This window comes from Amyelois transitella, chromosome 16 (assembly GCF_032362555.1).
Source record: "Amyelois transitella isolate CPQ chromosome 16, ilAmyTran1.1, whole genome shotgun sequence".
Taxonomy (NCBI): Eukaryota; Metazoa; Arthropoda; class Insecta; order Lepidoptera; family Pyralidae; genus Amyelois; species Amyelois transitella.
Window position 1 is genome coordinate 1,531,726 of NC_083519.1, and position 20,363 is coordinate 1,552,088.

Here is a 20,363-nt window from a genome sequence, read left to right on the forward strand (position 1 = left end):
CGGGAAGAGAAGCTGGCAGGTATCTATACACTATGTTTTCCTTCGCCACCGGACCAGACGTAATGCGTGACCAAATTATTATTATTATATTTGTCTGTTTCAACCCTTGTCTGTTCTCTAGAGTTATCTTACCTTAGTCCTATTAAACATAAAATATTTCAGTCTTTTAAAAAGCCTTAGTTTAGGTACCGGACAACTATTTATTGGTTATGTAATAATAATAAAGTATGTATGAGACAAAAAACTATTGGCCGACTTGTGTTTTCCACAATGAAAACTTTAGGGATTTTAATTCCTTCGTGTTCTTCACTCTTCTTCTTTTTCTTTTTTCCTCTTCCTCCAAAGGTTCGTAAAGGTGCGGCCGATTGTCGAGCATATAATAATTTCACACCGCAATCTGGAATCTGCGACAATGCTTACTTTACGCTCGTCTCGACACATTGTAAAATTGTTTATGTTGCCGGCTGTCGCCCGCCCCTGGAGCTCCTTTGTTTTATGACCTCCTGGTAAGTCAGACGTGTTCGGCTTTTGTTTTCTTCGAGTGTTTTAATTAAATTTAAGTTGTGCACTTTGGTAACATAACCAAATAATACGTACACATCACGCCTCATCCCGAAGGGGTAGGCGGAGACTATCTTTCCACCTGCGAAGTACAATATACCTACATATTTCTTTCGTTTCAACGTGGTTTCGTCCACATTTATTTTTAGGACACGGTTTTATATATTAGAGATGGGTAAATAATATCTTTAAGTAGCAGCAGTAGCCCGTTAGTTTTTAATCACCGGTGACATATCATTGTAACATGATTCGAAACGTAGATTAATGGGAACGGCCGTATGGGGTACCTTGACGTTTCGCCAGGACTAAAAAACTAAACATTAGGTATCTATTTCAGACAGAATTATAAACATTAATATTATAATATCTATACATAATAACTAACGTGAATAATCCAAGTACCGACGCATAGTTATCAGTGCCATGGGGTTTAGAATAAAGTTAGGAAGATATGTACATCACAAACAATGTAAAATACACCTTTGGTTCTTTAGTGTTGACAGTAATTTAGATCTTTTAGTGTTCCTTATGAAAATCCTTCTATCTAAATTATTACTACCATAAGAGATTATCATAAGAGGTTAACCACTAACTTAGCTTTGGTAGACTAACCAGACAACAAAGATCTTTATAAAATATAATAAAAAGTTTAAATATTTTTATTACAAGTAACTACACCAGTCTTATCTTACAATACAAAGGCAAGGTGTACAAAACGATAATATGGATAATACGAAACGTTACAAAAAACCGTCATTGTTGCATCTTTATTTTTGTCTTTCCTTACTTATTTCCATTATTTTGCTCTATTTTTATTTTAACCGACATTGAAAAATAAGATACTCAACAAAAAAGGATTTTTATGACCCCACATACAAATGCTAGTTTCATACTCTATTTTAGTGCACCTAATTTGTCGGCGTTAAGGCAAGAATCAAAGACAACAGCCGGGTGAGAAAATTTTAGAACAAACTAGCGACTCGCCCCGACATCTTACTGGTAGCATGATTTATACATATAAAAATTCCTCTTCAATCACAATATCTGTTAAAAAATCTACATAAAATCCGTTGCGTAATTCTAAAGATCTAAACATATAGTAGGTATAAAAACAAAAGCGACTTTGCTATTATACTGTGTGATGAAGTGTCTATAAACTCCATCTAGTGTAGGTACCTGTCTCGGTGAAGAAAATAAGGCATCAAAGACAATATGCGAAATCGTTTCAATAAAAAGCAGTCTCAAAAATCTTAGACAAAAACGCACACCAAAACCTAAGTTGAAAGCAAAAGCACCTAAAGTGACACTATAAACGCCATCTATTGATAAAGCTTGTTAAAATTTTCGTTTCTCCAGCTCCCGCTAAACCACGTCGTGAATTGAAAATTTAAGTATCTGGGAAATACATATAATTTCAGAATCTTTCACTCCCATTATTGTCACATTAACACTATTTATTCAGACTGAATTAACAATTATTAGCTCAAAAATTAAAAAAAAAACCAAAACTAGAATGTATTTTATGCATTTGCAAAAACAAAACGCAGATAACAAATCATAACGTCAACGTCAAAATATTGATATCGGTAATCTGTCAAAATGGCACGTCAGCAGCAAGATGTTGATGAACTTTTCGATGTTAAAAATGCGTTTTATGTTGGAAATTATCAACAAGCCATCAATGAAGCACTTAGCGTCAACGTAAGTAAGATTTAACCAATAATATACATCAACCAGAACACTTGCACCGATGTACTTGAATGTTAATTTTTATATGACACTCCCCTTCATGTTTCTGAATTTTTTACTATTTAGCTTTATTAATATGCAAGCTCAAAGTTAATTTCAACTAATCAGTACATAGTTAAACCCGTTTAAAGTATTTATTCACGTCATTTTTATATTTTTCAGGCGTCTACTCCCCTAGTTTCATTACAACGCGATGCGTTCCTGTATCGCTCCTATGTTGCCCAGGGCAACTACAGGATCGTACTTCAAGAGTTAAAAACCGCCGATCCTATGCTCCAGCCGCTGAAGAGCTTGGTGGAGTACTTGTCACCAGGGGCAAACAAGCCAGCTATTGTTGCTGATATTGATGCAAGGGTAAGAAATCTAGATTGTTTAAAGTAGACATAGTGTTCTTATTGCGCCATTCAGGTAGTGTTTACACTAAGTCTATCCATGGTACTTTGCACTTGGTTCAAAAAATATCTTTACACACACACAAACATTATCCCTTACAGAGCAGAAAGGACAATATTCATAAAACTAGATAAGAATTTAAGGCTCTTAAAACGGGCCACTGCCAGAGAGGTTGGAGAGGGGGTGGGGAAGGTAGGGGTGTGTTTGTATGACCCCCCCCCCCCAAGTATTTTTTTTGCCGGAAGCCCCCCCCTTTTTTTAATAGAATTTTTGAAAATCTTAAAAATTGCAGTGCCGTGTGGTTCCCAGCACCATTACAAAAAAGAATAGGACCACTCCATCTCTTTCCCACGGATGTCGTAAAAGGCGACTATGGGATAGGTTTATAAACTTGGGATTCCTCTTTTAGGCGATGGGCTAGCAACCTGTCACTATTTGAATCTCAATTCCATCACAACGCCAAACAGCTGAGCGTGGCCTATCAGTCTTTTCAAGACTGTTGGCTCTGTCTACCCCGCTAGGGATATAGACGTGATCATATGTATGTATGTTAAAAATTGCACTAAACAAAACGCATTATTTTCAGTTTGTCATTGTAAACTGTGTTAATTTAGTATTACATAATTAGTTTGTCGGGGGGCGGTGGGCGCTTCCGGCAAGGGGGGGTCACGGGAGGGGGGTGTTACTGTGATAATATGCTCATTCTTTTAATTGATGCGCTTTGGAAGCACTAGTAGATATAATTAGATTTAAGTGATGTGACGTGAATAAGTCATACCTTGTATCAAATTTTTCAATCTATTCTATTCTTTGAGAATTAATGGTTTGTACATGTATATTTCAGGTAGCGAAAGGTGTGGAGTTGTCAAATGAAGTATTTCTGATTGTAGCTGCTTCAATTTATTACCACGAGGATAATTATGAAGCTGCCCTTAAGTTAGTAGTGTACTTATTTTCTTTTCACCAAAATTTATATAATACAAATAAGGTATTTATGCCATGTGGTTTACGGGACCAAATAGACAAAAGAAAAGGACCACTCCATCACATTCCAATGGATGTAACAGGTTACTTGCATGTATGTGTTTTGGAGCACTAACTTTTGACTTATTGTCAAAAATCACTAACCAGAATCAGAGCATTGTAGTTATCAGCTAAGAAGCCAATGAAAAATACACAATGATGAATGAGAGGTGTGTTTATATTAATTTTGTTCCTACATCAGAATCATTAGTTTACATTTCATTAGAATAAAACAACAAAATTATATTTGGACAAATAAAGGGAACCTAACTTGTATTTGATTGATCATGGTTACACATTTAGTTGCATCAATCTGCAGGTTGCCTCACGAAGTTTTTCCTTGCCGTAAGAACATTGGTTAGTATTCAAACTAATGTACATAACTTCGTAAATATCGAGGTAGGACTTGAACTAGTGCCTTTTATGTGCATGAGGCGTAACCAGGCACCTTACAGATTCGTTCACAGACATTCTTATATATTTATTGTAAAGGCTTATTTGTTTTATACATTGACTAATACACAGAATCCTACATGGAGCCGAGTCTCTGGAACTGAATGCATTGACCCTGCAATGTCTGCTGGCCATGAACCGGCAGGACCTGGCTCGCAAGCAACTCAAACTGCTGCAGAACATTGAAGACGACGGGACACTCACTCAGCTGGCTCAGGCTTGGCTCAACTTGTCTCAGGTACATACTACTCTGTCAAGAAAGTAGCAGGAAAAGATCAATAATACACAAACTGTTTGTTATTCATCCAAATTTATTTTATCACCTTCAAAATATGCTCCTTTAGAAACGATACACTTACGCCAACGAATAATCCAATCATCAAAACATTTTTTAAACGCTGTTTCCGGAATTGAGGTCAGTTCTCGCCGCGAATTCTCTTTTATGTCTTCTACCGATTGAAAACGGGTGCCACGAAGTGGTAATTTGAGTTTAGGAAAAAGAAAAAAGTCGGCTGGAGCCATATCTGGTGAATATGGTGGTTGCTCGATGGTATTTGTTGAGTGTTTGGTTAAAAATTCGTTCACAATGATGGCCTTGTGCGAAGGTGCATTATCATGGTGCAAAATCCAAGAATTTTCTTTCCACAAATCTGGCCTTTTTCGTCGGATTTGCTCTCTTAAACGCCGCATAACACTCAAATAATATTCCTTATTTACCGTTTGACCTTCCGGCAAGAATTCCGAGTGCACAACACCGCGATAGTCAAAGAAAACAGTCAACAAGACTTTGACTTTTGAACGACTTTGGCGTGGTTTTTTCGGTTTCGGTTCAGTTGGAAGGCGCCACTCCGAAGCTTGTTGACTAGTTTGCATGTCAAACTCGTAAACCCACGTCTCGTCACCAGTAACAATGCGTTTCATGAATGTTGGGTCGGAATTGACTCGTTCTAGCATGTCCTCAGCAACTCTCATGCGATTGAGTTTTTGAAAAAAATTCAGGTCTTTTGGGACTAGCCGAGCGGCAACATGTTTCATACCCAAATTATTAGTTAAAATGGTACGGATCGACTCGTGAGATACAGAAAGTTCGGTGGCTATCTCTCTCAAAGTTGAATGAGGATTTTCAGTCACTATTTCCTTCACTTTTGCGATGTTAACTTCAGTTGCAGACGTTGATGGCCTACCAGAGCGAGGCAAATCTTCCATCACATCTCGACCGCTTTTGAACGCTTTGTACCACTCATAAGCACGAGTTTTTGATAAAGTCGATTCACCGTAAGCCTTCTGTAACATTTTCAGTGACTCCGAACACGATATTCCATTGGCAATGCAAAATTTAAGACAAACTCTTTGTTCGATGTTTTTATCCATTATGAAATTAGCAATACACACTAGATATGATATAACTAAAAATAGCACTGTATTTAATGTAAACAACAGATGCAACTCAAACTCCGCGCCAAAATGGAAAACAGTTGTGCCAATCTAACAACGACAAAAAAAACAAAAATTTGAATTTGGAACCATAAATAAATAATCCATTCCCGATACTTTCTTGACAGAGTAGTATGTTTATTCTTCTTAAGCTGTTAGTGTAAATCCCGGTGAAATCCTCACCTCTTCGAAGAGGAGCCTTGGGTGCGCCTCGGACTATGACCCTGGATCAGGTCTGAGAACACTAATCGGCTTCTTAATACCAAGCAAAAATGTCTTATTCCTTTATTTATCCTAGCTGTTAATAGCTGTGTGGTTTCCGGCGCTTTAGAATAGGACCACTCCAAAATTCCTCTTGTAGGCAAGCAACCTCCCACTATTTGAATCTAGAACCTTCATAAAGCCATACAGCTGAATGTGGCCTTTCAGTCACAAACTGTTCTACCCCTATCTAATAAATACATAAAACAATATTTTCATTATAATATTAGTAAGTGTGGATTTTCAATGTATCTCGTCATTTCTAGGGTGGTCCCGGTGTGCAGGACGCCCACTACAGCATAATGGAGCTCTCCGAGAGGCTCGGCAGCCTCGGGCCCGGGCCCGCCGCCGTGGGCGCCGCCGCTGCTGCTTCCAGAGGTCGGAAATAACAAATTGTCCATTAAATCATGTCTATTTCTCTGTATACTGTTTTCCCTTTTAAAGCAATTTCCTTCATCTTCCTTCTACTCGCAACATTTTTCATTGTCATGATTGTTTACTTTGCAATCTGTGCAAGAAGGGAAGCAAAATTTGTAGCGGAAAAAGAAAACAAATTCGCAACTAAATGTAAAGTCAGGTCAAGAGTACCCGAAACCGCCGAAGAATGAAGAGAAATATGAATGTGAGTGAAGCGAAACAAGTATGCAGAGTAAGCAAGTAGGAATATGTAGTCTCTGCCTACCCCTCCGGCGTTATTTTATACATACGTCATACATACATAAAATCACGCCTCTTTCCCGGAGGGGTAGGCGTTATTTTATGTATGTATTTATGTACAAAACCAACATGAATATTTGATAATAGCCAAGCTGATACCAGGGCACCATAACGTTACAGGAATGTGGGAGGAGGCTGAGCAGATGCTGACCGACGCGCAGTCCCGCGCCCCGCAACATCCAGACTTGTTGCTGGGACTCGCGCTCACCGCCACGCACAGCGCTAAACCACCAGAGGTTAGTAATTTATGTTAGTTATGTGTTATAATTCCTCATGTACCTATGTGCTACGGATCATTGTAATGTGATTCAAAACGTCAAAACATGTTTAATACCTGTTTTATTTATACATACATACAATCACGTCTATATACCATGCGGGGTAGACAGAGCCAACAGTCTTAAAAAGACTGATAGGCCATGTTTGGCTGTTTGGCTAAATGATAGAAATGAGATTGAGAGGTTGCTAGCCTCGTCGCCTAAAAGAAGAATCCTAAGCTTATAAGCTAATCCCTTAGTCGCCTTTTACGACATCCATGGGAAGACATGGAGTGGTCCTTTTTTTTGCTAATGGTGCCGGGAACCACATGGCACGTGTTTTTTTTATAAATAGTATAATGCAATGCGATAGTTTAAAATCAGTTAATTATATGTTTGTACGCCCAACAGTTAGTGCTGTGCATTGGCAGGCACCCAATAAGACAATAATAACTTCATTTCTTTTCTATTCAAAATTGGATTAGGCATTTGTCTTCCATCTCACCTGATTATATTGTTTTGATTTCTTTTTCCAGGTGGCCGGACGCTACATAGCCCAGCTGTTAGACAGTCACCCAGAACATCCCTTCACAAAGGAGTATAACGCTAAAAGTAATGAGTTCAAACGCTTAGCCGCCCAGTATCAGCCTACTGTCGCAAGTTAAATGTGTGAAGTTGTCGCAATATTGTATTGGCTAATATAATCGAGAGTTTATTATTGTAATTTATAGTTTTATTTGAGTTACTAGTTGTTGCTAATGACTTTGTTCGCCGTAAAAATATGCTTACAATAGAGATGTGGGGGGAAGAAATTTTTGTTTACCAGTTTTGAAGTGCCTCAAATAAGAGCAATAGTTTTTGTGTGATGCGAGTTTAAAACATATAGATAGAAATTCTAAAATCACTCAATTCTGTTGATCTTATATAGGGATCTATATCGATTTATTGACAATATCTTTAATCTTTTCTCATCTTTAATAAATACAGACATCGGTCAGTTACTATTTTATTATATGTACGATCATCAATCTCGTTGGCAGCGTTTTATAACTCGTGCTTCCTCTATGGTCAAAGGTTTATTAGGTACACTCTTCTGCAGAAAAATATGACCCGATTATAGTTCTCTACTGGTGACTGTACCAAGTTATTTTGCAATGACGCAGAACGGTGAAAAATAATCGTAGATGGCTCTCATAAAGCTTGTTCTTTTGTTGTTTGTTATGAACTTGAGAACTTGTTGCAAATTTCATAGAACATTTCAGTAAAATGTTCACGACATAACCTAGAATACTTTGTCGGCTTAAGTTTTGGACGACTTTTTGCCTTGAGCCATAATCTAATAAATTTTATGTCTTTGGGTAATACTTGGTAACCCACTTTATTACAATGGAGAACTACTCAACGTGTAATTTTTCCGTAAATTAAAGAAAATTTTCATCTGTCATACAAAAATCTGCTTTGTTATGGTAGCAAGGCACACTAGCGCCACTTCGGCAGTTGCCGACCCTACAAAATATTTTTAGTTTTAAAATTCTCGAAAATAAATATGTTGCTCCTTAAAATTACTAATGTGTAAATTGCCTGGAGTCTATGTCAAAGTAAAAAATAAAACACTTCGTCAATATGTTATCCTAGTAGTTATTATATTCTGCCTCATCAATATCTTCCTCGTCATCTGAAGGGATGGTGGTATTAGCTAATATATAAAATTGTCGTAGTTTCTCGTCTATCAGTTTAAGGTCTTCCAATCTAGGTATGATGGAGTCGGTGTCGCCTTTGACCTGGGACCAGTCGGTGGTGCTTTCGTGAGGAATAGTGCCGGTGTGACCTGTAAAGATCCATTATAAGTATTGTTGAGGACTAGGCAAGCTTACAAAGAAGTATTACCTCCTGTTCACATACAACAAAATCAAAGAGGATCACGTTTATCTGCAGGCGACTGTACTTTCCACACCCTACACGCTTTAGACACCATCAGTCGATATCGATACGAAAGTAAGGCTGTATTCTGGCAGGACTTATAGGCACCGGTTCACACAGACATTTATATGAACAAGCGCCGAAGATTGTCGGAACTTTAGAAGATTACGGCCATACACCGCCTATTGTTACATACATTTGTGGCAATCTTGAGATTTTAGGCAGTCACGCTGACTTTTATTTATAATTTTTTTTGAGAGAGACACGTTCATACTCGTATATGGTCAAACGAAATTCACAAGTGAAGTTGCGTCAATGTTATATGATTCGCTTCATTCGAAGATATTTTTGATACTAGTCGTTCTTTTAGTCTATATCTTGAAGAATAAAAGGACTATTATTATTAAATATAACTAAAGAATAAAGCCTATCCCTTAGTCGCCTTTGACGACATCCATGGGAAAGAGATGGAGTGGTCCTATTATTTTTTGTATTGGTGCCGGGAACCACACGGCATGTCGTAAAAGGCGACTAAGTGATAGGCTTATAAACTTGGGATTCTTCTTTTAGGCGATGGGCTAGCAACCTGTCACATTTGAATCTCAATTCTATCATTAAGCCCAATAGCTGAACGTGGCCATTTAGTCTTGAAGACTGTTGGCTCTGTCTACCCCGCATGGGATATAGACGTGACCATATGTATGTATGTATGTAAGAATAAAGCGAAGAAATATAATTTTTTGACAAACACGAAAGCAAGTATGAATAAAATGTTTTACCATCTGGTGATATTTCCACTCTGTCTTCTGTGAACTCCAAAGCAGGCGCGGTGAAAGCCTCGAGTGCTTGCTCTGTGTTCCTCTCGTTTTCCAACCTCTCTTGTCTGCGTTGGTGACTCCAGGCCTTCTGCAGGTTGAACCGTTCAGGGCTGGAATAGTGAAATGAAGTATATAAATTATCGTTATAATAAAGGCTTACAAACTTAGAATTCTTCTACATACATACATACATAAAATCACGCCTCTCTCCCTGAGGGGTAGGCAGAGACTACATCTTTTCACTTGCCACGATCTCTGCATACTTCCTTCGCTTCGTCCACATTCATAACTCTTCATGCAAGCTCAGCGGTTTCGGGTACTCTTGACCAGAACTTTGTTAAACTTAGGATTTTTCTTGTACTAGTAAATTCTGTTATCTTATTTCTTGCGAAAAAGTTTCGTCGTGAAGTTATAATATGAACACTCACATTTCCCCATCCTTATAAACCCTTTTCTCCAAGTTGTTGATGTCGTGTCGCATGTCAGCCAACAATAGCAGCATCAGGTCCAGGGAACCTTCAGGGCCACGCGGGCCTCGGGTCCCTCGCGGTCCCATCGACCCCTTGGGGCCTTCAGCTCCTGGGGGCCCGGCTGGACCCTATAAAACAAAAAAACTAGCATATCAGAAAAACCATTAAAATGGTAAATAAAAATCAATACCCATCAAAAAATAGTAAAAATAAAACATCCTCGTTGCAATAGCTCGAACCCAGGCACTCACACTTCACATGGGAAAATGTTTTTGGTAGAAAATATGGGAAAAACGAATTTTCCTGGATGTGGGTCAACTAGATCGATTTACACTTCCGTGTGCACCTAATTCAAATTTCAACGAAATCTTTGGAGCCGTTTTCGTTTTCAAATATATATTTATAGGTATACATACAGGTATTGCTTATTTAATAGTATAGGTTTTTATGTAAAACACATACCCGTGGCCCTCTCTCACACCGGCAGTAGCCTCCTTCCATCGGCGCGACGGAATCCAATACTTTATATGAATACGATCCATCTGAAACACGACCAATGGAGCAGCTAAGACAAAACAATATCCAATCATACTACGTGAAAAAAATATATTGACAATGTAAGGGATAACTTCATTAATTTTTAGGCGATGGGCTTGCAACCTGTCACTATTTGAATCTCAATTCTATCATTAAGCCAAATAGCTGAACGAGGCCTATAAGTATTATCAAGACTATTGGCTCTGTCTACCCCGCAAGGGATATAGACGTGACCATATGTATGTATGTATCACGTCTCTCCCTTAACAAGTAGACAAAATCAACAGTTACAAAACTGGAAGACCACGTTTATCTGAATTACCCTCACCCTCTTCGCTAATAACGACGCTGTCGCTAATCTTCTTGAGCTGCTCCTGAGTGGCTCTGAGTTGCTCGGTGAGGGTTCTCACGTTCCTCGTCAACCAGGAGACGGTATCGCAGCTCGCGTAACACCGGGATGATGCCCGAATCAGTGGAAGGGGAGCCTGGAAGTCGTTTTAGTTTGAAATTTGAATTCGTCAGATCTATATCTGATTTAAAGTAAACATAAGCTAGGCATGAAAACGAGATAAAGTCATCAAATATCTGGTTATAAAGTCAAGTTAAGCAGTGTGGTTCCCGGCACAAATAGAGAAAAGAGTAGGACTACTCCATCTCTTTCCCATGGATGTCGTAAAAGGCGACTAAGGGATAGGCTTTAAAACTTGACATAATTCTTAAACGATGGACTAGCAACCCGTCACTATTCGAATCTTAATTCTATCATTAAGCTAAACAGCCGAAAGCGGCGTATCATGGGCTCTATTTACCCCGCGCGGAATATAGACTTGATTATTATATATGTTTGTATTCTGTAATTCCGTTTACCGGCATTGGAACAGGAGTTGGTCTTTCGCATCGTCTCCCATCTGCAGCCAGGATCAGCGGTGCATCGCATGCGCACCGATAGCCTCCGGGGTCATTGACACAGCGGTGGTCGCAACCCCCGTTGTTTGATGCACATTCGTCTATATCTGAAATAGAGTTAGATATCCCATTAAATTCTATCTCCATAAAATAATTCTATCATTAAGCCAAATAGCTAAACGTGGTCATTCAGTCTTTTCAAGACTGTTGGCTCTGTTTACCCCGCAAGGGACATAGACGTGACTATATGTATGTATGTATGTATGTATCCCATTAAATCATATCCTTAGCCTTAATGAAAGTTATAAATGCTGGCCGAATACAAAATCGTGATACGTAGGTACAAGAACTCTTTTCTAAGTAAGTATATGTTAGTTTTCTGACCTGAACTTATGTCCTTAAGGTGAGGGAATTATCGTAAGGAAACATGCACAAATGGATATGGAATAATGCTATCATCTAGTGGCTACTTGCTGGATCTCGTGTCTATAGTTAAACCCACGACCTCTTAATATATGTAAAATTAGTTCTTATAAAGATGTTGAAGCATGTAGAATCTATAATGTCTGTCTAGTCTATCTTTCGGAATCAATCACCAAGCCATAAGTACTTAAACCAATCAAAATTACATTAATAAATTTAGTTCCGCATTTGTATAAGACCTTGTCTAAGCTATGTCTTACCAACGCAGTACGGTTGCGACCTTCTACTGTAATTGTCTGGATTGAACCTGTAGCCCGCGTAACAGGAGCACCGCATCAGTTCCCCCTGCACCTCGCACGCCTGCTCACACATCTTCAGACTGCAAGGGTCTAGGGATTTTGGGATGCAGCTGGAACAGAGGATGACATGTTATTGCAAAATGTATCATCAAACTAAACTAGTTAGTAAAAGTTAACTACACACGCCACAGTGGCGCCCAACGTGGGGCTCTTACGGCGAGGGAAAGCATCGCGAGGAAACCTGCACTTTCAGGCAACAGGATGTGTAACCATGATGCAATAAGTGTTAAGTTCCGCTTTGTGTAAAAACCTAACTCCATTCAGACTCAAGGTCAAAAGGTCCACCACGTGCTCTTCTGTAGAAAGGTTACGATGTTACCGTAATTAATGCCAGGAGGAATTTAATAACATAACATTAGCATTGTGCTTTTAAATAATTAATAAATATAATTTTATGTACTAAATCCTAAACGCTATTTTGAAGTAAAGTTTTCGTTTAATTCATTTTGCTATAATTAATCACAGGCACTTCTGTCATTTTCTTTATGTTAATTATTTTCTTAAAAAACTGCTTTAAAAAACGATTATAGCGATAAGATCTTGGGAGGTACTAACCAGGTACTAAGTGTCCGTGTGGTCATCTCGACGGTATACATTATATTTTTATAAGAAACGAAGGTGGTTCCTCCATTTTGACGTCAAGATGGAGGAACCACATATCACAATCGATATTTTTGAATTCTTTGAGGTACAAAATTTTTTGATATAGGTACCAACAAGTACAAACCAGGTACTAAGGGCTGGTTCGACAATATATGTGTCTTGCGAGGTGGCTCCGTCATCTTGACGTTCATGAAGTATGGGCACCTATGGTAACAAATGATGCTGGAAACTTACCGGCCCGCTATTAAAGAGTGCGTGTCACAACACTGTAGTTTGATACACTGCATTTCCATGCCGTCCACGTGGCAGGTCTGCCGCGTGCGCAGGAGTTTGTCTGTCGGGCATTCTGAGTAGTCAGCTCTGGAAAAAAGAAAGAAAAAAAATATAAGTTTGAAGTTGAATGTGGTAATTTTTTTCACTTATTGAAATATTCTTTATTTACTTGAAACATGGTACAAATGGGTGTTAGAAATATATTACCACGATCCCTGCATGTTTCTTTTGTAGTCTCTGCCTACCCCTCGAGGAAACAGGCGTGATTTAATGTAGGTAGTTATAGAGTGACCAGAAACTCAATGATAGGCTGATAACTTAAATGTATGTTGTGATGGAACCAGGTTAAAAATTAGCCATTGCTGTATATACCGCTAGTTGTACGACTGTTAACTGTGTCTACCCCGTAAGGGATAAAGACGAGATTATACGTATATACTTAGTTGTTTTAATGGAGTAGGGCACATTTTCCTCGTGGACCAACTGATATGCACAACTACGTAATATAAATTTAGTGCGACTGTGATCACGTTCCTAGATTGAATATAGGTCTCCGCAACCTTTGCAGGGGAATTCAACTCATTTGATTGAATGTGCAGGTTTTATATAACTAGAAGAGTGTCATAGCGGGATAGGATTTAAAACTTTTCTCAGTGATTTTTTAACAACAACGCTCATATGCATTACTGAACACAAAGAGGTGAATTATAACCGACAGATAACTCTATAAGGCTAAGGCATAACATGTCGATATTATAAGGCATTGTTTTTGATGCGCTTCATTAGTCAACTGGTAACATCTCGTTGCGACATGTATGCAACAGTGATAAGATAATATTCATAGTGAAACGAGTATCATTGTCGTAAATATGCGAAATGCAACACTAATTAACCTTATATTGAGTTTTTAGTATCTTTTAAGTATAAGAGTATCTTTATTATCTTTTAAGTATTAGACAGCCTCTGTAGCGCAGTGGTAGTATCCTTATCTGTGACATAGGAGGTCCCGGGTTCGAATACAGGGTGTGATGAGTAAAGAACTTTTTCTGATTGGCCTGGGTCTTGGATGTTTATCTATATAAGTATTTATTATAAAATATAGTATCGTTGAGTTAGTATCTCGTAACACAAGTCTCGAATTTACTTCGAGGCTAACTCAATCAGTGTAATTTGTCCCGTATATATATATATTTATTATTTATAAGTGGTTCATTACAGAAGAATTAACGATAGATAACGAACTATCCCTGTCCCATTTCACATCATAATAAAAAGCGAATCAGCATTAGTTTATCGTGCGATAAACACGGCGTTGCGGGTGCCATATAAATCCCAGGACGCTACACGGATTATAATCAAGAAATTTGTATCAGGATGAGTGGTGTTGCAATTTTAGGGAGTGCCTTTCGAGATCAACTGTAACCAAGGGAAAGGTTTTCCACCTGGCTGGGTGTTATTCCTTGGGAACTTAGGTTACGATGATATTGTTTAAGACAAAAGTTGTATAAACTCAATTCGTAGTAATTCAGTCGTAATTCTGAACGGTCAATTATTTCGACACAGTCTCAATTTCGCTTTTCACGACATCCATGGGAAAGAAATGGAGTGGTTCTGTAGTGTCGGGAACCACACAGCATTGCAAAGATTATTTAGGTCTTGATTAATAAAGCTACTGTTATCTTATCTAGAATGGCTACCTGATGTATGGTTTTATACATTTTTATTGGTGTTCATACTTATATTAGAAAATTGTTATTGCCGCATCATAAAGTTGAAAGTGACAGATTTAGCATTTGGTAGTAAATTAACCATATCAAGGAAACCATGATATCACTTTTTTAGGGGATAAAAGATAAAGAACAACAGGCCGTCCGCAGCTCCGCCCGCGTAAACCGAAAAATCCCAATAATTCCTGTTCCCGGATATCAGGAAATCGTCTTTTAGTGCACCCCTAGACCGCATAAAGGACCTACATTCAAAACTTTAAGTCTCTAGACCCGATTGGTAGAGCTGTATGTTGTGTGTCAGTCAGTAACTCAGTATCAGAAAGTTTGATGAACACCATTAGCATAAAAGTGGAGGATGAAACAAGGAACCAATTTATTTATTTTTGACATAATTCCATGAAAAATATTATGAATTATTGTATTTACTAGAAGAAACTCTATTTGTTTGTTTTATACAGCAACTGACGGACAGACAGGCAACACAAACGGCTGGCGATATAATAAACTAAACAATGATGAAGTGTTTAGACTGATAGGTGTAAGGTCATCGGTACGAAGTTCGAATCCCACGGTAACAATTTTATTAGCAACACCATAAAAATCTTTATAACATAATTCCCATAAATTATTACTTGTTTAGCCACTTTTCCTCAAATTTGAACGTCACTTTCGAGACTTGGGACTTTCGGCCTCATAAAGGATAAAGACTTGACATGTGTGTGTTACTTATTTTTAATACTTAGGTACTTACGTAAACTATGGAATTATTTGATAAAATCATTTTTATTTAAACTGTTAAAATTGCTTGAGGTTTCTTTTAGGTAAATAACTGTTCTTTTTAAATTGACATGTTTATATTTTTTTAGACCGAAGGGATTCCTCCTTCTATCAGTATGGAAACATGAATGCATTCACAAAACAATTATCAAATCGTATTGCGTTATGTGATGCAAAGTCGTTGACCTTAGCACTGGATTTTTAACGACGTAGGTAGCTCCCCTGATAATGCACACGATTGCGATGCATTTTATATTTTATGTTATTGTAAATGTTTACTTGTAAAGTTATTTTCCCATGCAGAGTAAATAAGCGCTTTGAAATCAAGTTGGGGTAAAGGGTGAAGTGTTGAATGCAGAATCGAGAAAAGTGAAAAGATTTAGTCTCTGAATTTTATCATTTAGTAGTAAAAAGGATAATTTCCATTTTAAAAACCCTCATTACGGAAATAAAGATTACTTTGTCATTCTTCCACATAGTGTGTAGTCCAGTCTCGTCGTTATAAATATACGAGTGGTTTAAAATTTAAGTATATACTAATCCTGAAATAAGCTACTTCTAGCAGTAAAGAGGATAATTTCCATTTTCCAGAACTTTCACTGAACAAAACACTCGCACATAACCTAAACATAAACTAGTGTTGGAAAAAAAGTTACTTCTAGCAGAAAAAATAGATTATCCGTTACAAAACTTGACACTTGCACATCAAAAATATAATCCTGGAACGTTTCCCATATTCCCGCAACGTCGTTACCAGGATACTATAGGGTCAAAAAATGTTATATAATTTAACTTTACTAATCCTGATAAAGTTCCATCTAATAGTGCAAAGCATAATTTCACAGAATCACTCACACATCAAAAACGTCATCATGAAACGGTTCCTCCACATAGTATCCAGCCTCGTCGTGACTGGCGAGTACCAGGATAACAGGAAAGAAGAGAAGTACGGCGCACGCCGCGGGGCCGGCCGGCGCACGCATTGCGACTGGCGTGTGCGCGGATGCGTTTGGCCAGCGGTACTCAAACTTTAAGGCGAGGCAAATTTCACGAAATGTTTCAGTATTCAGCGAGAAGAAATTATACAGATTATACAATAAATACCGATAATTAAAAAAAAAGAGATGATGGAACTATGAAAATCTTCTAAATATTACCATAAAACATAAAATTCTGATGCAGACATTTGGTAATTTATTACGAAACTGTTTTTTTTAACAAAAAGAATAGCTTTTGTTATTGTTCTAATATAATACCGGTATATTTGAAATAAATGATCAAGGAAACCAGAATGAAATACCAATGTATGCATATATAAATATGATCTTTTACTTAAGTAAAGGTTTCAATCTTGTTCCTGGCAAAGCGACATTTAACCTATTTTAAAAAATCAATCATGTCAACAGAACGAGTAACCTGATGAGATGATTTAGCCTCGCCTTAATTGTACGTACTTAGGTGTAGGATGCAGCTGTATGAATGAATGCGTTTCGTTAAACATCTGCTCGCTAGCACTATATATAAAAGACTAGCATCTATCTGGGTCTTTCGGTCATAACTTAATAAAGTCTATTAGAAGTTACTCATCTTTTCCTTCCGTAGATTAAATGCTATTACATTCAGATAATGGTCAGATACTTCCTATAACTCAGATTCTACGAACTCAAAAATGTAAACATGATTTAATATTACCGCATCTCATATTGCCTTATCGTGTCTCTACGAGTACTCATACGAGGAAAATAGATTATTCGTATTGAGAGTCAAAGATTAGAGTCAAAGACTACTTTTATCTAAAGATGTGTCCCTAATTATGTAAGTGAAATTTGGAAATAACGACAAGTTGGTAAACATAGCCTAAAAGAAAGATCCAAACATACATTAACATAAAATCACTAACACCCAAAGATATGGAGAAGTTCTATTCTAAAGTGCTGGAAACCACGCGGCGAACCCTACTTTGTTTTAAAATCAGCAGCAGCTGACACCCATTTTGTTTTTCTTTAGATACCAGACAAAAAATGCGAGCTTGTAATATATGAATCTGTTTTTCCCCTCGTTACCTCATGCCTCATCAACGAGATAGCGATAGAGTGGAGATCTATTCTAAAAGTACCGAGAAATTAACGGTAATTTTTAACACTACTGAAACAGGCATATCGGCTGATATGTTATGGCAAGCATTTCTATACAAGTAAATCTGTTGAATGCGGAAATGGTATGAATACTTATTTACTCATTGGTACTTAAAGAGTCATTGTGCGTGCTCACTAACCATCGGTTAATCTGACTCACATGTAACGACTTAATTAATTTTGTCGCTTACAGAGCCAGAGAATATCTTGCCAATGTTATATTGTATGTTTATTACTTCTAAAAGTTACAGTTTCAACCTATAATACAGAAAACATAAATAGCGTAGCTTATTAAAGTTTCACCACAATATTTTTAAATATCAAAATATTACATAAGTATTATTATTTTACAAATAAAGAAATATTTACGAGTATACGAACACAGTAATGCTTACTTATAATAAAGAAGTAGCGCTTACGTATAACTTCAGTATATACTAGTACTCATTATAAAAATGATATGATAATTATCATAAAACTAGAATTCGCTCGCGGCTTCGCTCCCGTAAAACAAAATATCGCATTCATTTACTGCGGGAATTTCGGAAAATTCTGTATTAGTGCACTGCTTCACCACATTAAGAAACTATATTCAAATTTCTAGACTCAGCAGTTTGAGTTGTGCATAGTCAGTCAGTCAATCAGTCAGCGTGCTAGCTTTTATTTATTGGATAATATTCACTCTTCACTCCATCGAGATAAGTGGTTTTATAGTAATGTATCTATTTTTATCTTAACTCAATAGATCCGTTAAAGACTATAAGATAGGATTATCAATTTTTCAAAGATATATTTTACTTAATCAATGGATTGCAATAATTATGCTTTTGATAATAGTTTGTAGAAGAAGAACCGGGAGGCCTTTGCCAGCTGAGGATTCAGATAAGCAAGTAACTGAATTAATGACAATACATGCCATTTTAATTAAATCTTATAAGTTTAACACGTTTGTTTGTTTGTTTGTAATATCTATATTGCATAGAAATTTGATGAAGGGTTCTCATCCACGTGTCTGTCTTCCAAAGGTAAAACTATTTATTTACAACTTCTGTCTTTTTTTTGTATTGTTATGATGTTTGTATAATTTAAGGTAAAAAAACAGCAGAGATGCAGTTGCTATTGTTAATTTTATTCTTTGTATTAAATTGCTATAACATCATTAAGTTCCACAGTTTTGGAGCCACTGTCCAAAGTAGCTCGTTTCGGCCCAAAATAAACTCCATGTTCCTAGGGTAGGCAAGTATTTCGGACGCCAGGGACGATTTTCATTTTATGTATGTTGTGTGGTAACCATGCATTTCGTAGTTATATGAAAAAATCCTTAGTGAATTTCTTCGTCATCATTACTTTTATCAGAAATTTCTGAGGTTTCTTTGCAGGAGAACCTGACATATTGAATCATCCAATTGCCTAGACGTGTAAGTTCCTTACAATAGAACTAATGTAATTGTACAGTAAACTCCTTGACCTTAACCATTAGACCACTGATAGTCTTTTGTTAATACATACATAAAATCACGGCTCTCTCTCCCCGGAGGGATAGGCAGAGACTATATCTTTCCACTTGCCACGATCCCTACATACTTCTCTCGCTTCATCCACATTCATAAATCTCTTCATGCAAGCTTGCCGGTTTCAGATACTCTTAACCTGATCTTTTACCAAAACGTTTTTGTACACATAAATATTGTTACATCTATACCCCTTCTCGGGTAGACAGAGCCAACAGGCTTGAATAAACAGAAAGGCCGCGCTCAGCTGTATAGCTTAATGATGGAATTGAGATTCAAATAGAGACAGGTTGCGAGCCCATCGCCTACAATAAGTATCCCAAATTTATTAGCCTTTCCTCGGTTGTCTTTATGACATCCATGGGAAAGAAATGGTCCTATTCATTAGTGCCGGGAACCACACGGTACGAATTTTGTTAATTAATATTATATTCTAATTAGCGGCGTGGACACACTACTGCATCTATGATTGTTTACTCTGATGCGCTCAATGCCGGCGCTCTACTGACACACTGATGTTTATGCAATGACTACATGATAGTCATTATTTTATGGCCATTTTATTGGACGAATATTCATCATATAGTAGATACAGTGTTTTTGTGGAGATAACGGGTTGAAATCTTTCAGTCTTCTCGAGACTGTTGGCTCAGTCAACTCAAGGAGACAAGGATATAGACGTGACTATATGTATGTATGAAAGTAGGTTTACTAAGCAAATGCATCAAAGTATAATACTTGAAAAAAGAAGCAAAGATAAGTCATAGTGTGTGCCATATAAGTACTTCTGTTATCGCATAGTTCCCAAAAGTTGATCAAGTGAAAATTCAAAAAAAAAGAGGCGCTCCTACGTACTTTTTTGGCGAAGGGCAAGCAACCTTTCATTGCGTGATATCTTAATAATTCGTTTTATTTTCTCGACCTCCGAGTTGGTTTCTTGTCGAATTCCTGTCCTGAAGCCTTCAGGAAGAAGGAGATTCGACGTCCCCTTCAATAAACATACTATTATACTTCATTCACATTAATATCTAGATTAATATATTTTCTAGACTATGG

General features: G+C 37.4%; 2 protein-coding genes across 2 annotated transcripts; one reads left to right on the top strand and one right to left on the bottom strand.

Annotated features, from left to right (window-relative positions):
- The first annotated feature begins 2,122 nt into the window (after positions 1–2,122).
- On the top strand, positions 2,123–7,572 carry LOC106141273 (coatomer subunit epsilon). The gene is made up of 7 exons (XM_060948545.1): positions 2,123–2,262; positions 2,473–2,664; positions 3,548–3,639; positions 4,252–4,417; positions 6,141–6,252; positions 6,712–6,827; positions 7,385–7,572. The coding sequence occupies exons 1-7, from the start codon at positions 2,161–2,163 to the stop codon at positions 7,511–7,513; spliced, it is 909 nt and encodes a 302-aa protein (XP_060804528.1). The 5' UTR covers positions 2,123–2,160; the 3' UTR covers positions 7,514–7,572.
- A 724-nt stretch (positions 7,573–8,296) lies between these two features.
- LOC106141272 (collagen and calcium-binding EGF domain-containing protein 1-like) lies at positions 8,297–16,674 on the bottom strand. Its single transcript, XM_060948546.1, has 9 exons — positions 16,517–16,674; positions 13,119–13,244; positions 12,183–12,331; positions 11,461–11,606; positions 10,922–11,078; positions 10,519–10,598; positions 10,015–10,184; positions 9,548–9,696; positions 8,297–8,676 (listed from the first exon to the last, which is right to left on the bottom strand). The coding sequence occupies exons 1-9, from the start codon at positions 16,642–16,644 to the stop codon at positions 8,480–8,482; spliced, it is 1,302 nt and encodes a 433-aa protein (XP_060804529.1). The 5' UTR covers positions 16,645–16,674; the 3' UTR covers positions 8,297–8,479.
- Between the last annotated feature and the right edge of the window lie 3,689 nt (positions 16,675–20,363).

Bases quoted from the DNA above. Each gene is read 5' to 3' on its own strand.
- LOC106141273 (XM_060948545.1), top strand. From the start codon at position 2,161: ATGGCACGTCAGCAGCAAGATGTTGATGAACTTTTCGATGTTAAAAAT. The intron at 2,263-2,472 runs GTAAGTAAGATT...TATATTTTTCAG, and splicing joins ATGAAGCACTTAGCGTCAAC to GCGTCTACTCCCCTAGTTTC. The intron at 3,640-4,251 runs GTTAGTAGTGTA...ACTAATACACAG, and splicing joins AATTATGAAGCTGCCCTTAA to AATCCTACATGGAGCCGAGT.
- LOC106141272 (XM_060948546.1), bottom strand. From the start codon at position 16,644: ATGCGTGCGCCGGCCGGCCCCGCGGCGTGCGCCGTACTTCTCTTCTTT. The intron at 13,245-16,516 runs GTGAGTGATTCT...TCTTTTTTCCAG, and splicing joins CATGATGACGTTTTTGATGT to AGCTGACTACTCAGAATGCC. The intron at 8,677-9,547 runs GTAAAACATTTT...GGATCTTTACAG, and splicing joins AGTGGAAATATCACCAGATG to GTCACACCGGCACTATTCCT.